The sequence below is a fragment of the Callithrix jacchus genome, chromosome 9 (assembly GCF_049354715.1).
Source record: "Callithrix jacchus isolate 240 chromosome 9, calJac240_pri, whole genome shotgun sequence".
Classification (NCBI taxonomy): Eukaryota; Metazoa; Chordata; class Mammalia; order Primates; family Cebidae; genus Callithrix; species Callithrix jacchus.
This window is the reverse complement of record NC_133510.1, coordinates 70,000,735-70,017,250: the sequence shown is the minus strand read 5'-3', so window position 1 is coordinate 70,017,250 and position 16,516 is coordinate 70,000,735. Positions and strand designations below refer to the sequence as shown.

Below are 16,516 nucleotides of genomic sequence, written 5' to 3'. Positions count from 1 at the left end.
ACTTCCGGCTTACGAACCAGGGGCTGGCAATTTCTTCCGGTTCGTCTTGGCAGCGTGCGTGAAGGGGGCGTGGCCATAATCCCGAAGGTGTAGATATTTTGGTAACAGCGGAGAGTAAAGATTTTCCTAGTTTGGACAGCATATAGGGAAACGTTAGGGAATATAGGCACCGGAGAGGTAACACGGATCGAAGGGGTGGCGAGAAAAGGGAAAGGCGAGACTTACTTAGGTTGAGACTGAGTGGGGCTAATTGAAGCAACAACGCCGGGAGGGTGGGACCGCGGACTGGATTTCGACTTCCAATTCCCACGAGGTGTGGCAGTCTGAGGGTTGCACAGCAAGAATTATGCATTGTTTGACTCTTCCAGCGCCTTTTGAGAAACTATTCTGTCAGGCCTACCTGTTAGGCACTAGACGGAGAGGTAGTGTAGCCAGGGAGATGTGGCGGACAGAAAGAGCAGGGAGGCTATCTGAGGAGCGGATGGAGGATGGTGGGCCGCTTTGCTAAGAAGGAAAAGACCCTGCGAAAAGGAGCGGTGTCCACTTGGTCCCGTCAGCCCGACCCCACCTGGACTGCTGGGGCCACTTGTGGTCGCCGGAAGGTAAGAGAGAAAACCAGTGGAAGCACCTTCAGAGGAGAGTGCCTTGGAAGGAATCTTGGGATGGGAGAACGGGCCTGTTGGAAAAATTGGGAATTTCGGGCTGTGAAAGATGCCCCGGAAGACTAGGGCTGTTGTCTAAAAGAGGAATTCTGTTTGTTTTATGCTTCCTTTTTGAGGCACTAAAGTGTAGCAGCTATAGAGAAACACACTTCAGCTCAGAATAAGATTCAGTTCCAAAGCTGTCCAGCAGAGGTGTCAAGCACACATCACATGGACATTGCCAGGGAATTCAAGTGCCAAATGAGAGACTGGCCTTTCTGGCCCTGAAGGTATACGATGGCCCTCTGCTTCAAGAGTGCCCACCTCCTTTACTGATCTGTGGAGTTGCTTAATGAGTACATACTTATTTTAACTCCCATGAAAGATTGTGAGTTTTATTTTTTAACAAGCACTTGATTAAATGTATTATGTAAACTTGTGAAAATATCAGAAAACCAATGAAATAATTTGCATTAAAAAGTGATTACATAGAACATTAATAATATTGTTATTAGTATTAAATATATATGAATTCATAACTATTAAAAACATATAGAAGAAAAGACAGTTGAAGGAAATGCACCAGAGTGTTAACATATTTTATACCCAAGTGGTTGGGGTAGTTTTTTTCTCTAATTATTTTCCAATTTTTCTATGCGTGGCACTTTTTTTTTTGAGACAGAGTCTTTCGCTGTCGCCCAGGCTAGTGTGCAGTGGTGTGATCTCGGCTCAGTGCAACCTCCGCCTCCCGGGTCTCCTGACTCAGCTTCCCGAGTAGCTGGGATTACAGGCACGCGCCACCGTGCCCAGCTAATTTTTGTAATTTTAGTAAAGACGAGGTTTTACCATCTTGGGCAGGCTGGTCTCGAACTCCTGACCTTGTGATCCATCCGCCTCGGCCTCCCAAAGTGTTGGGATTACAGGCGTGAGCGCCCCCCCAGCCTTTTTTTTTTTTTTTTTTTTTTTTTGAGTCAGAGCCTTCCTCTCTCACTGAGGCTGGAGTGCAATGGTGTGATCTCGGCTCACTGCAACCTGTACCTCCTGGGTTCAAGCGATTCTCCTGAATCGCATGTAGCTAGGATTGCAGGCATGCACCACCATGCTTGGCTAATTTTTGTGTTTTTAATAGAGGAGGTTTCATCATGTTGGCCGGGCTGGTCGCAAACTCCTGACCTCAAATGATCCACCCACCTCAGCCTCCCAAAGTGCTGGGATTACAGGAGTGAGCCACCATGCCTAGCCATATTTTACAATGGGGAGGAAAAAAAGGTGCTACACAACTTCTTTTTATTTATTGATTGATTTTTTGTATTTTATTGTTTTTATGTACAGAAAACTCAACAGTGTACATTTAACCCAGTTTTAGTGGCAAGTTCTTTAGCCTTTGCCTTTTCAAGCTTGGCGATGCAAGCCACAGACTTGGGACCCAGGACATTGCCACCCCAGTAATGGTGGATCTTTTCATATCTGTCGTTGTAATTGGTCCTGATAGTTTCTACCAGCTTAGCCAAAGCACCTTTGTCTTCTGAGTTAACCTGTGTGAAGGCAACAGTGGTGCAGGTTTTCCTGTGGACTAGACGTCCCAGTCTTGCCTTCCCTTTGATAATGCAGTAAGGGACTCCCATTTTGCACAGGGCAGGCAAGAAGACAACCAGCTCAGTGGGATCCACGTCGTATGCAGTCACCACCGGCTGAACTTTCTTGTTCTACACAAGGTGGTGACGGTGTTAACTCCTGCTCGAAGGACAGGTGGTCTCTTAGTGGGGACGTGCCCTTTGCCAGCAGCTTTCTTCTTGGCCTAGGCCAACAGCCTCTGCTTCTTCTCTTGCTTTGTATCTGGTCTGTATTTGTGGGCAGCTTAAGCAGCTGAGTAGCTCTTTGGTGGGCCAGGGCCTGGGTGAACTGGTTAATCACAGGAGGCACTTTATAGAGGATGGCTTGCTGCTGCTGCAACCTGATAGAGTGGGGCCATTTCACAAAGTGGGTGAGGTCTCTTTGGGGCTGGATGTCCTGTCCAGTGCCAAAATTCTTAGGCCGTTTCTCAAACAGGATTCACCACTTTACTGGCCTCCTGCTTCTTCACGGCAGCCGGGGCCGAAGCCACCTTCTTTCCCTTGGCCTTCTTTCCTTTCGGCATCTTGGGTGGCGGGAGGAGAGCATGATTGATTTTGAGGCAGAGTCTTGCTCTGTCACCCAGGCTGGAGTACAGTGGCACAATCTTGGCTCTCTGTAACCTCCACCTCCTGGATTCAAGTGATTCTCCTGCCTCAGCCTCACAAGTAGCTGGAATTAAAGGTGCCTGCCATCACACCCGGCTAATTTTTGTATTTTTAGTAGAGATCGGGTTTCGCCATGTTGGCCAGGCTTGTCTCGAACTCCTGGCCTCAAATGATCCACTGCCTCGGCCTACCGAAATGCTGGATTACAGGTGTGAGCCACTGCACCGAGCCATAACTTCTTGAGTGAGAGAGGAGAAAGGAAAACTCTTGGCTCCCAGCTGCCTGAGGTAATTCCCTCCCACAAGACGTCACGAGGGAAAGGTGGTGGTCACCATCATCTCCTGTTTGGTGTCTGGAGACTCAAACTTCCCCTCTGGTCCTCAGTCCTCCCTACTATTGGATAAAAAGAGACCTGGACATCCTTGTAGTATGGATACAGGGATTTCTAAAGGGCAGCTTCCTGCTCAAGATTGTGAGCTTTCTGTTTACACAGTGTGGTGGACTGTACTAGCTATAGTTAGTATATATAGTATAGTATCTGCGCTACATGAAAGTTCTCAGGATGGTCTTCTATGAAGAGGTGATGATTGAGCTGATATTTGATGGTTGATAGGTGACCAGTCATGCAACAAGCTGGGGTACACTGACCCCACCAGAGGAGAAAGCTCTGGCTCCAAAGCAGGAAGGAGTTTGGTGTTTGAGGAACAGGAAGGAGCCTTATGTGGCTGGAGCAGGGTGATCATGAGAAAGAGGGAAAGAGTTGAAAACAGAGAAGTCATCAGAGGGCAGCCCATGCCAGCCTGTGTAGTTCTCAGTTTGGATTTTGGCCTGTATTCTTAGTTCATTGCAAAGCTCTTTAAGGATCACAAGCAGGGGCATCCTATGATATGATTTAAGCTTAAAAATGATCCCTCCGGCAGCTTGTAAAGAGTAGATCCCAGGGGGCAAAAAAGGAAGCAGTGAGATTAGGTGAGAGAGTATTGCAGTGATCCGGGTGAGAGCGAGATCAGGTGAGAGGGTATTGCAGTGATCCGGGTGAGAGCGAGATCGGGTGAGAGGGTATTGCAGTGATCCGGGTGAGAGTGAGATCGGGTAAGAGGGTATTGCAGTGATCCGGGTGAGAGCGAGATCGGGTGAGAGGGTATTGCAGTGATCCGGGTGAGAGCGAGATCGGGTGAAAGGGTATTGCAGTGATCCGGGTGAGAGCGAGATCAGGTGAGAGGGTATTGCAGTGATCCGGGTGAGAGTGAGATCGGGTAAGAGGGTATTGCAGTGATCCGGGTAAGACGTAAACCCAGGTGGTTTAGCTGACATGTGGGGGTGGTAAAGATGAACAGGAACTGTGACTTTGGCACATTTTGGAAATAGAACCACAAGGACTTGCTGATGGATCAGATATGGGATATGAGGAAAAGGGAAGGATCAAGGATGAGACTGAGATTTTTGGCCTAAGAACCTGGGTGGATGGTAGAAACACAACCCCTTCAGAATATATCCAGTATCTGACCCTATCTTATCAATTTTCAACTGTCTCCTAGTCCAACTCCCCATTATCCATCATCTCTTACCTGGACTATAACAAGAGTTCCCTAACGGGTCTCCCTGCTTTCATTCTTACTGCCCCTCTTTAGTTTATTCATAGCAGCTGGGGTATTCCTATTAGATTGGCAATCTACTCACATCCTGGTTCTGTTCAAAGTCCCCCATCTTCCTCAGGATAAAAGCTCAAAGCCCAGCCCCTGTTGCCTGTCTGACTTCATCTCTTGCTCTTCTTTTTTTTTTTTTTTTTTTGAGACGGAGTTTCGCTCTTGTTACCCAGGCTGGAGTGCAATGGTGCGATCTGGGCTCACCGCAACCTCCGCCTCCTGGGTTCAGGCAATTCTCCTGCCTTAGCCTCCTGAGTAGGTGGGATTACAGGCACGTGCTACCATGCCCAGCTAATTTTTTTTATTTTTAGTAGAGACGGGGTTTCACCATGTTGACCAGGATGGTCTCGATCTCTTGACCTCGTGATCCACCCGCCTCGGCCTCCCAAAGTGCTGGGATTACAGGCGTGAGCCACCGCGCCTGGCTAAAAACTTGCACGTGCAGTTTACGATAGATTCTCCTATGAAAATCTAATGCCATTGCTGATCTGACAGGAGGCGGAGCTCAGGTGGTGATGGTCACTTGCCTGCTGCCATCTCTTGCTGCGTGGCCCATTTCCTAATAGGCCATGGACCAGTAGTTGAGGACCCCTGCTCTACAGTAGTCTTTCACAGTCAGTCACTCTTTCCCTGGGGTAGATGTTGCTTACAATGGAGGCCAAGGTTCGAGGTTCAAGGTTCCTCCTGAATCTTTCCTCAGGGCCCCACGCTCTGTCTTCTGGGGGATTAGAACACCGTGGTTAAGAAAATAGGCTCTGGCCAGGCCTGGGAGCTTATGCCTGTAATCCCAGTCCTTTGGCAGGCCAAGATGAGCACATCACTTGAGTTTAGGAGTTCGAGACCAGCCTGGGTAACGTGGTGAAACCCCATCTCTGCTAAAAATACAAAAATTAGCTGGGCGTGGTGGTGGGCACCTGTGGTTCCAGCTATTCAGGAGGCTGAGGTAGGAGGACTGCTTTAACCTAGGGAGGTCAAGGCTGCAGTGAGTCATGGTCGCACCACTGCACTCCAGCCTGGGTGACAGAGTGAGACCCTGTCTCAAAAAAAAAAAGGCCAGGTGTGGTGGCTCACGCCTGTAATCCCAGCACTTTGGGAGGCCAACGTGGGTGGATCATAAGGTCAGGAGTTCAAGACCAGCCTGGCCAAGATAGTGAAACCCCATCTCTACTAAAAATATAAAAATCAGCTGGGCATCATGGCAAGCGCCTGTAATACTTGGGAGGCTGAGGCAGAGAACTGCTTGAACCTGGGAGGTGGAGGTTGCAGCGAGCCAAGATCATGCCACTGCACTCCAGCCTGGGCGACAGAGTGAGACTCCATCTCAAAAAAAAAAAAACCTCCAAAAACAGGCTCTGTGAGTACGTAGAACTAAACAATTGAAAAGAACATAGGCTCAAAACAAAAAACAAACAAAAAAAAGAACATAGGCTCTAGAGTCAAACTGGTTTGAAATTGCCTCTATCACCTGCCAGTTTAAGACCTTAAGCAAGTCACATTACTGTGCCTCAGTTTCATCATCTGTGGGGAAATTATAGTCTCCACTTCATAGAATGGTTGCAAGGAGTAAATCACTTACTACTGAAACAAGCAGGTAGTACATAGCAAGTGTTCAAAAAATGTTAGCTGTTGCTAGTACTCTTAGGGCTTGGGTCTGATTGCCTCCTGCCAGGTGGTCTGTCTCTAGGACCCAGACTTTGATAGCACAGCCCCTCCCGACTCTTGTCCACTAGAGCAAGACTAGTTGCTGTTTTAGCTAGGGCTGTTACCTCCTGGGATCCAGAGGACACAGGATCTTGCTGTTGTTGGCTCAAGTATTTTATCTTCCTAGGGAGTCAAATAAAGCTGTTGACCATTACCAAGTTACCTTGGGATTTGCAATGCAATTTAAGTCAGCATACACTCCACTTGAGATCTGTATACTGTTTTGTTTTGTTTTGGTTTGGTTTTTTCTGTGAGGGAAGAGAAACCATTTGCAAAGGAAGAGTCTCACACATATATCAAAACCCTCTGAGATATCAGCCCCCAGGTTAGAGAATCACAGACAAAACCGAATGAAACATCCAGCTTCTGTAACATGATAAAATCAACACATTTTACTCCAAAGGCCAGAATCATGCTTACTGAAGAAATCTGGATTATTCTCATTAATTATGTGTGTAACAAGGATGGCCCCTGTGACTCTTTTTATTTAATTTTCCTTTGGAAGTACTGGCCTACGTAATTAAAGAAGAGAAAGGAAATGAGATATAAAAACTAGAAAAGTTAAAATATTTATGAATGATAGTCTACCTGAAAAATTCAAGGATATCAACTGAAATGCTAATACAAATAAGATACTTTAGGAAAATTGGTACAAATGAGTACATTTTTTAAAACCACCTGTTTGAGAATATAAGAGAATAAATTGTATTGTTTACAACAGCAACAACACAGTAAACCAAGCACAATAAATGTGCTAGATCTAGGTACCTGCATTAGTCTGTTCTCATACTGCTATAAAGATAATACCAGGGCCAGGCATGGTGCCTCACACCTGTAATCTCAGCACTTCGGGAGGTGGATCATGAGGTTAGGAGTTCGAGACCATCCTGGCTAACATGGTGAAACCCCGTCTCTACTAAAAATACAAAAAATTAGCCAGGTATGGTGGCAGGCACCTGTAGTCCCAGCTACTCGAGAGGCTGAGGCAAGAGAATCGCTTGAACCCGGGAGGTGGAAGTTGTAGTAAGCCGAGATTGTACCACTGCACTCTAGCTTGGGTGACAGAGCAAGACTGTCTCAAAAAAAAAGATCCAGAGATTGAGTAATTTATAAAGGAAGGACGTTTAATTGACTTACGGTTCTGCATGGCTGGGGAGGCCTCAGGAAACTTACAATCATGGCAAAAAGTGAAGGGGAAGCAGGCACCTTCTTCACAAGGTGACGAGAGAGAATAAGTGTGAAGGAGGAACACTTATATAACCATCAGGTCGCACAGAAGTCACTCTTACAAGAACAGCATGGGGAAACTGCCCCCATGATCCAATCACCTCCCACCAGGTCCCTCGCTGGAGATGTGGGGATTATGAGGATTACCATTCAAGATGAGATTTGGGTGGGGACATAGAACCAAACCATATCAGTACCAAAAATGAAAATGCCACCAAAGGAAATTTGAATAAATGGGAAGGCATATTCTATTTTTGGGTAGAAAGACTCACTGTTACAAAGATGTCAGCTCTCCATAAATTAATCCATAAGTTTAACACAAATCTAATAAAAATACCAACAGAGTACACAACCTGAACATAAATTCATATTGACATTTTTGCATCAGGGATAACCATATTGCTTCAGTAGCATCCTCAGGATGAAAAACAAGCAAAACACAACAAAAAGAATAGCCATGAGAACATTTTGAAAGGTAAGGTTAATGAGAGGAGAATCGCTGTACCACATATTAATACAATAGTTAATATAGTGAAATCCAGAGGACACTAGCACACACATAAGCTTTTTGATCAAGACAGCATAATTTAGGCTGGGTGTGGTGGCTCATGCCTGTAACCCCAACACTTTGGGAGGCTGAGGCAGGTGGATCACTCAAGGTCAGGAGTTCCAGACCAGCTTAGCCAACATGGCGAAACCCCGTCTCTACTGAAAATACAAAGAATTAACCAGGCATGTTGGCAGGCACCTGTAATCCCAGCTACTCGGGAGGCTGAGGGCGAAGAATTGCTTGAATCTGGAAGACAGAGGTTGCAGTGAGCTGAGATTGTGCAACTGCACTCCAGCCTGGATGACAGAGTGAGACTCCATTTATAAATAAATCAATAAATGTAAAAGAATAAAACCACAAATTAAATGTAAAATGTCACAGTCGAGAAAGTGTTTTCCAGAATGGCACACATTTTCTCATAGCTTAAAAAAAGACAAATTCTGTCAACATAAAAATCTATAATTTCTACAGAGCAAAAAACACCATAAAGACAAATGGTAAAGTAGGGAAAATATTTGCAACTCATAGCATAGTCAGAGGGACTAATTTGCTTATTATGTACAAAATCTCTACAAATCAATATGGAAAATAACAAAAATTCAGTAAGAAAATGGAATGGTTAATGGAAAAGTAAATGTCTCTTAAACATGAAAAAATACTGAACCTCATAGGACAATTGAAACTGCATTTAGGGCCAGGGGTGGTGGCTCATGCCTGTAATCCCAGCACTTTGGGAGGTTGAGGTGGGCAGATTGCCTGAGTGCAGCAGTTTGAGACCAGCCTGGGCAACACAGTGAAACCCTGTCTCTATTTTTTTTTTTTAAAGAAAAATTAAAAAAAAAAAAGAAACTACATTTAGATATAATTTTTCACCCACAGATTGACAAAAAATCTAGATGTTGGACACTTAGCTTTGGCATGGTTATAGGATAATAAGCCCTCTCATGTTACTGTTAGAACTATAATTAAGACTTGTCAGAATTTACAAATGCATAGAATTTCTGATCCAATGTACTTGCACATATACAAAATAAATTTTATATAAAATTAGCCAGGTGTGGTGGTCACCTCTGTAATCCTGGCACTTAGGGAAGCCAAGGTGGTAAGATTGCCTAAGTCCAGGAGTTCAAGACCAGCCCGGGCAAAGTGGTGAGACCCCCGTCTCTACAAAAAATGAAAATAAAAAAATTAGCTGGGTGCAGTAGTCCCAGCCACTTAGGAGGCTGAGGTGGGACGATCTCTTGAGCCCAGGAGTTCAAGGCAGCAGTGAGCTATGATCACACCACTGCACTCCAGCATGGGACAAAGTGAGACCTCATCTCTTCAAAAGAGAAGAGTTATCAACTGGAGCAATGTTTATACTGCAAAAGTTTAGCAAAAGCCAACTCAAACATCTCTCATTAGAGGACTAATTAAATAAATCATTGCACATGCATACAATGGAATATACATCCAGGCTGAAGAGCTGTCACAAAAATCTTTATAGGCCATCACTGAACTTTATCCTAAGAAAAATGAAGACCCATTAATGAATTCTGAAACCAGAGTGTGGAATTAGACCTGCACTTTAGATGTCTCTGGCTTAGTATGAAGCATAGATTGAAAGAGTAAAACAAGCCAGGGAGATCAGTTGGTGGCCCAGTTTAGGGTGGTTACTGAGGGGAAGACACTTAAGATGTAGATCATGACAGGGCTTGGTGAGAGATTGCATAAATGGGTACAGGAGCTCAGGCACCAATGATGCCCAGTTCAGGCTTTGGCAGTGGATGAGGCTGGTGGATGTGCATTGAGACCAGAGGCACAAGTGCAGCTGCAGGGTTGGGGGTGAGAAGAAAAGGTTATGAGTTTCATTTGAATAGATTGAGTTGGAGGTGCCAGTTGGCAATCAGTTGCGATGTGCAGTTGAGCGCTTGCATATACAGCTCTGTGACTCAGAGAAGAGATTGTAATTGGGAGTGGATTTGGGAATCATCATCGTATAGCTGATGTTTGAGGCCATAGGGAAATCTGAAGTCATCTTGGAATGTCCTGTGACATAAGAGGAGAGTCCAGGCGCTGGAGCAACCCTTAGGGAACACAGGCAGAAGAGAATGAAAATCTGCAGGAGCTGAGGAGTGTGGGAAATGTGAGTGGGAGACCAAGAAGAGCATCACTTCATGGACCTTAAGGAATAGGGTGCTTGAGTTTTACTGGTGTCTGTCTCTCCCTTGATTTAAAATCTTCCACATAAACTGGGTTTTATTTTTCTTTGTTTTCTGCCCATCTGTCTTATCCCACCTTCAAACGGCACAAGGTTTTGTACATAATAACTATGTCTGTGGACAAGCAGCTCATGAGTGAGTTGCCCAGTTGGAACTGATTCTTTACACGACTGTTGTGCACACCTCCATGACTGTTCCTCTCTTTGCTGTCCCTGTCTCCATTCTCTAAATTCTCCATGCTGCCATCAGTGGCTCTCCACTACCTACAGCGGAGCATCCTCTGGTTGGCCTTCAAGCCCATCCAGATTCAGTCCCAGCTTGGCTTATCTCCTGCAACACGTGGCGTGGAACTACAGCCCTGCCAGCCACTTGCTGCCACATGAACGTGCTCCGTGCTTACAGTGTGCTCCTTTTCCTTTAGATTTCCCAGTTCCTTGAACATCTTCTTCATTCTCCATTGCACTTTGTCTTGTGTTCCCACACTGACTCCCTACTAGTTACTACTCTTTCTCCACACTGGAGTGTGAGGTGGGACCCTCCCAATGTCACCATTCCCCCATGGCTCACCTCCCCAGCTTTTCAAGTCTCAAGTGTCTCCCCGTGAGGCTTGCCATGACCCCTGTTTCAGAACCAACTCCTGGCACGGTACAGTTGCTGAAGGAGTGGCGGGTGGATTGTGAGTCCTTGGGAGTTCAGGACCCTCCTTGGTTTTATTTCTGTAGCTGCGCCAGTGCTTTGTAACCAGTCAGCACCCTGTGTTTGCAGTAGGCTCCTGGGAAATGAGTTTTCCTTACCTCCATGCTCCCACTGCCTAGTAGAGAGCATGGCATCACCATAGGTGCTCAATAAATGTTTAAAGAATCAATAAATGAAAAATAAATTTAATTGCTCTCAGGAGCCTCCAGAGGGGCCACTGGCTATGCAAACTCTGGTTTGTGTGTGCTTCCTGCCAGCGCTGACAGGCTGCCTTATGGGCCAGCGACAAGCTGTGTCCTGTAAACCTGGCTGTGCTGAGGGACAGTAACATGTGGCTCACAGAAGGCACTTGGGCTTTCACGGTGGCCAAGCATTTAATACAACGATTGTGGTGCTTCAGGTAGAAACATCCTGGAAGAAGCCTCAGAGGCAGCGAAGGAGAGGTGGGAGCACTTACTCCTTAGGGAAAGCTTGACTTGGTTTCTACTGTGTGCATGGCCCTTTGAGGGGCCAGGAAGAGGGGAAGGTAAACTGTGAGAGCAACTGGGCATCCATCTTAAAGAGTTTCAAGTCTAGTCTGGGCGCCGTGCCTCATGCCTATAATCCCAGCACTTTGGGAGGCCAAGGTGGGTGGATCACAAGGTCAGGAGTTCGAGACCATCCTGGCCAACATGGTGAAACCCTGTCTCTACTAAAAATACAAAAATTAGCTGGGCGCACTGATGGGCACCTATAGTCCCATCTACTCTGGAGGCTGAGGCAGGAGAATCGCTTGAACCCGGGAGGTGAAGGTTGCAGTGAGCCGAGACCATGCCACTGCACTCCAGCCTGGGACAGAGACCCAAAAAAAAAAAAAAAAAAAAAAAAATTGTTTCAAGTCTAGTGGGGTTGAGGGCAGACTTACCAATAATCCCAGAACAAAGGCAAGATGGACCAATCCTGGAAGAGATCCACACACGTAGGTGAGAGAGCCCCCAGGAGAAGGGGAAGCTTAGGGAAGATTAGAGGAGGCTTCATGGTGGAGGGGGCATCTGAGCTCATTGACTAAGCTTTCTCTCTTTTTTTTGAGACAGAGTCTCACTCTTGTCACCTAGACTGGAGTGCAATGATGCGATCTTGGCTCGCTTGAACCTCCACCTCCTGAGTTCAAGTGATTTTCCTGCCTCAGCTTCCTGAGGAGCTGGGATTACAGATGCCTGCCACCACGCCTGGCTAATTTTTGTATTTTTTTGTGGAGACCAAGTTGGCCAGGCTGGTCTTGAACTCTTAACCTCAGGTGATCCACCCACCTCAGCCTCCCAAAGTGCTGGGATTATATGCATGAGCCACCACTTCTGGCCTTCATTGACTAGGCTTTCTGAATGGGGTGGAAATTGAAACAGCTTTCAGCTGGTCTCCCTGCTCCCAGTCTGTGCTCACTGTTGCAGCCGGAAGATGCTCTTGAATTGAAGAGCAGATGATGTCACTTCTTTGCTCAGAATTCTACAGTGGGTCCCATTGCATTCCAGGTGAACAGTGGTTCTTACAGTGGCCCATACGGCCTTGTGTGATCTACCTCCCAGTTGCCTCTGCAGTGTGTCTCCCCCCACCCTCCCACTCACCCACACCAGCTACCCCAGGCACCTTGCTGCCCCCCTTAGTGTGCCAGGCAGGCTCACACCTCAGCATGCTCTCCCTGCCCAGCACGCCCTTCCCCTGGGTTACCTCTTCACCTGCTTCAAGTCTTCACTGAAATATCCTGCCATGCCCTCTCTACTTTAAATGGTAACACCCACTCCCCTGCATTCTGCTGCCTTATGCCTCTTGAAATTTGTGTTTCTCCCTGGCACCTTTTACCCGCTGACATAACTGTGTATTTTACTAATTTATTTTTGTTTCTTGTCTTTTTCCCCCATAGAATGTAAGCTTTGTGAAAACACCTTTTAAAAATCTGTTTTACTCACCACAGTATCCCTAACACCTAGAACATTGCCTCATAATGAGTTAGGTGCCCAATAGGTACTTGTTGAATGGATGAATGAGTACATGAATCAATGGGGCCATGCTATATGCTTGAGGAAGTCCATGGGGAGGGCCTCCTGGCAGAGCTCCTAAAAACAGCTGCCCAAAGGGTCATTTGCAGGGATAGATCTCTGCCAATACAGAGCAGAGGACCTGCTGGGGGTGGGGGGGGCAGTCAAGCAAGAAGGAAGGGGACCCAGGCCGAGGGAGAGCAGACTCCACCACCATGAGTCATCTTCAGGATCCCCGTGTCCATAGCCTGGATCTGGAATGCCTCAAGTCTTCTCCTCCCTCTGCTGCACTTGCTGTCCACGCTGGACCTGCACCTTCTCAGGAACCCACAGCCGCTTCCTTTGTGTCTCTCATCCTGCAGTCCCCTCCCTTCTAATTCCTGCACCTCTCCAGGCCAGCTGAGGCTCTTAGACAAGCACTTTGCTGCCTCCTTGTGGCTTCTGCAGGAAAGGTTCCTCCTCTTCCAGAAAGTGAGGAAGTGCGGCATCTAACAGCTTGGGGGTGATGGGAGAGGAAACCCAAATCTTCTTGACCAGTGGTGGCCAGAATCAGTGGCAGCTGCCTGCTAACACTGCTGCTGCCAGTGGCAGTGAGCATTTTGCAGCAGCGCCCTGACTGGCGCACCAGCTGGACTCAGATTTTGGTCGTTCCAGGCTGCTCAGCTCCTGGGAAAGAATGTCAGGCAGTAGTCAGACCCCAGGGTCACTGAGGTTGGCAACTAGTTTATCCAGCCTCCACCTGCCCAGATTCCTCTCAGCTTAGAGGCAATAAATAGCGTTTGAGGGGTGATGAAGCCACCAGCCAGCACAGGGCCTCCCAGCATGTGCAGAGAGGAGGGGCAGGGTGTGACACAAGAGCCAAGGTAGGGGTATGGAGAACTGGAGATGGGAGGCCGCTCTGCTTGGCCTCCTAATTGGCTAATTGGGTGGGATGTAACATCTCAGCCCATTGCTTTTGCCAAGTAACAGATACCTGCCTAAGCGAATTGCTCCCAAATGGGAGAATATTCTAGAAGGTTCCTAGGTTATCTTGTGGACCCATAAGACAGAAGACTGCCTGAGAAGACTGCTTTATTTCTTACTCTACTTGGTAACTTTTTCTTTCTGGCGACTTTCAAATTGTTCTCTCACCTTTGGTTTCAGGTTTGACTGTGATGTGGTGAGGTATGTTTTTCTTTGTATTTATCCGTTTGCAGTTCTCTGAGCTCCTTGAATCTGTGGCTTCCTGTCTTCAATTTGGGAAATTCTCAGTAATTATCTCTTCAAATAGTTCTTCAAATATTTCTTCTCCTTTCCCCTGAGACTTCAATCACATTTGTGAAACCATTGGTACTGTCCCACACATCTTGGGTGTTTTGGGAGTTGCTGGTTTGTTTCTTTGTTTTTACTCTCTCTGTGTTATAGTTGGCTAATTTCTATTGATCTTGCCTCAAATTCACAAATTTTTTTTGCCTTGCTTTTGTCTAGTTGGGTGATAAACCTGCCAAAGGATTTCTATACTCTGATATTAAGAGTTTCATTTCTGACATCTCCAAGTTTCCATTTTTTTTGTACAATTTCCTACTCTCTACTCAAATTCCCCATCTGTTCCTGCATGTTGCTCACCTGTTAGAGGCAGCTCCTGTAACTATCAGCATCTAGCTGTGCACATCTTCTCTTCTTGAGAAGATGACTCCTCTGATCATAGAGTCATGCTCATTTGTTTTCTGACTTTTCAGGCCATGAAAAGTCATGGCCTGCATGACAGAGTGATGGAGTGGAGACTGGGGCTGTCTTGATCCTTCCGGTTTTCCCCTCCCTGGCTGTACGGCTGGGTTATTTTTGAAGGGCTTTTCTCCCTTCCACTGTACACCTCTTTTCAGTTAGTCAGGGCTGGAGTAGACCCTCTCCCATGTCGCCTTCCATATTTGTTTTGGTTCCTCATCTGAGGCTGTGTGCCATGCAAGCAGGGCTATAGTCAGTCCCTGAATATGGCCTGAAGCAGTGCTCAAATAAATACTCCTTCCTATGCCTTGTCTTCCCTGAATTTTTGGGAGGTAGAGGTTAAATAGATTGACCAGAAATGTCAACTTTGCTCTGAAAAAAAAAAATGAGGCTCCTGTATAGTATCAGTGAGCCTCATCACTAGAAAAACACCAGACATACACACATACATATATACACATATGCACATTATACATATATACACACACATTTATGCATTTGCATATATACATATTTATACATACATACACTTATATACATACATACCCAGACACACACATACACATATATGGGCACATACCTGTAGATACATACATAAACACATATGCATACACACACATACATACATAAAGGCACCCCCACATATATATATATATTTGTCTTCCAGCCCTCTTGGCTTCACAGCTTGGCCTGTGCAGGCTTTCTTTGCCTTTAAAAAGACAAAATTGTTACCAAAGCAGGAGAAGAATGTCAGACACTCTGCGTGCTTGCCAGAGAGTTCGCTAGAGGACATGCAGAAGGTCAAAGTCCTCCATCACCAGAACAAGTTCAGCCACCAGCCCCCTTAAGCACAGTGCTAAGAGCCTGTGAAAATATGAAACCTTTGAAAATATTATTGGTGCCAAAATGTAAAAACCAATAACGTATGAATATGTATGAAATCTTTATAAAATATAATGTCAGTTTCATTCACTGTCAAATTTAGTATTCAAAATAGTCTCATTACATTTATAAAACTTGTTCGATTTCTTCTCTGTGCATGCTGATGGCGGAGATGTCACTCACAGCCAAGTATACATTAAGTAACTTCCTTATAGTTCATTTCTAAAGCAAGGTTATAAAAATCCTTTCCAATTATTTAGCATGATGCATTTAATGTGAGGGCATTTTAAGATGTTAAGTATCATTGGGGTGAGGCCTCCAGAAAAGAAAGAGCCTGGGACCCGAGAGGCTGGAAACAGCCCGGGGCTGGCACAGCCTGTGCTGTGTGTGTGACCTGCATCAGGTTACTGTTTCCCTTCCTCCCACACCAGGCATCCTTGCGATATCTTAAGCTGTGGCTCAGAAAATAAATCCTACTCCTGGCATCATCCACAGAACTGGCTGTTCACATCCCACATCTTCCTCAGCTTTCTGGAATCTCAGCCTTAGGCTGGAAGCAAGGATGAGAGCCATTCCTGAGGAGAGACTGGTCAGACATGAGTTCTCTGAGGACAGGGTCATTTCCTATTTGTTATGCCTGGTCCCTAGGCTAGGGGTGCTGGTGAGTGGAGAAGGATGGGGAGGGAGAGACTGAGCAGGGACCAGGCAGGTAGCTGTGTGCCAGGAGGAGGGTGTGCAGGTGCTTATGAGCTGATTGAACTAAGCAAATTAGTGTCTTAACTGACAGACACCTGCCAGAGACAGCCTTCTTAGCCCACATCATCTACATTTGAACCTCATGTCTCCATTTCTTCCACCTTTGTCCTCACTCAGAGACACACTCATCTTTGCCTCCCACCTTGTGACACCTGGCTCTGGTCTATATTTGGTATCTCCTTTTGTTCTCGCCTTCTGAGCTTTCATGAAAATCACTGGCATGTCAGTGACATATCTGTCCATATTTTGATTAAATGGAGTTACACCTACTAAGTTTCAGG

At 46.1% G+C, this 16,516-nt stretch overlaps 1 protein-coding gene across 18 annotated transcripts in view; it reads left to right on the top strand.

Moving 5' to 3' along the window:
- The first annotated feature begins 58 nt into the window (after nt 1–58).
- The window catches only part of PRPF40B (pre-mRNA processing factor 40B), a 78,618-nt gene continuing 62,160 nt past the window's right edge, over nt 59–16,516 (top strand). For all 18 annotated transcript variants that reach the window (XM_078336765.1, XM_078336759.1, XM_078336745.1 and 15 more), the window contains exon 1: nt 59–602. In XM_078336765.1, coding sequence (XP_078192891.1) covers nt 489–602 — 114 coding nt within the window. In that variant the 5' untranslated portion in view covers nt 59–488. The remainder of the gene's footprint in view (nt 603–16,516) is intronic.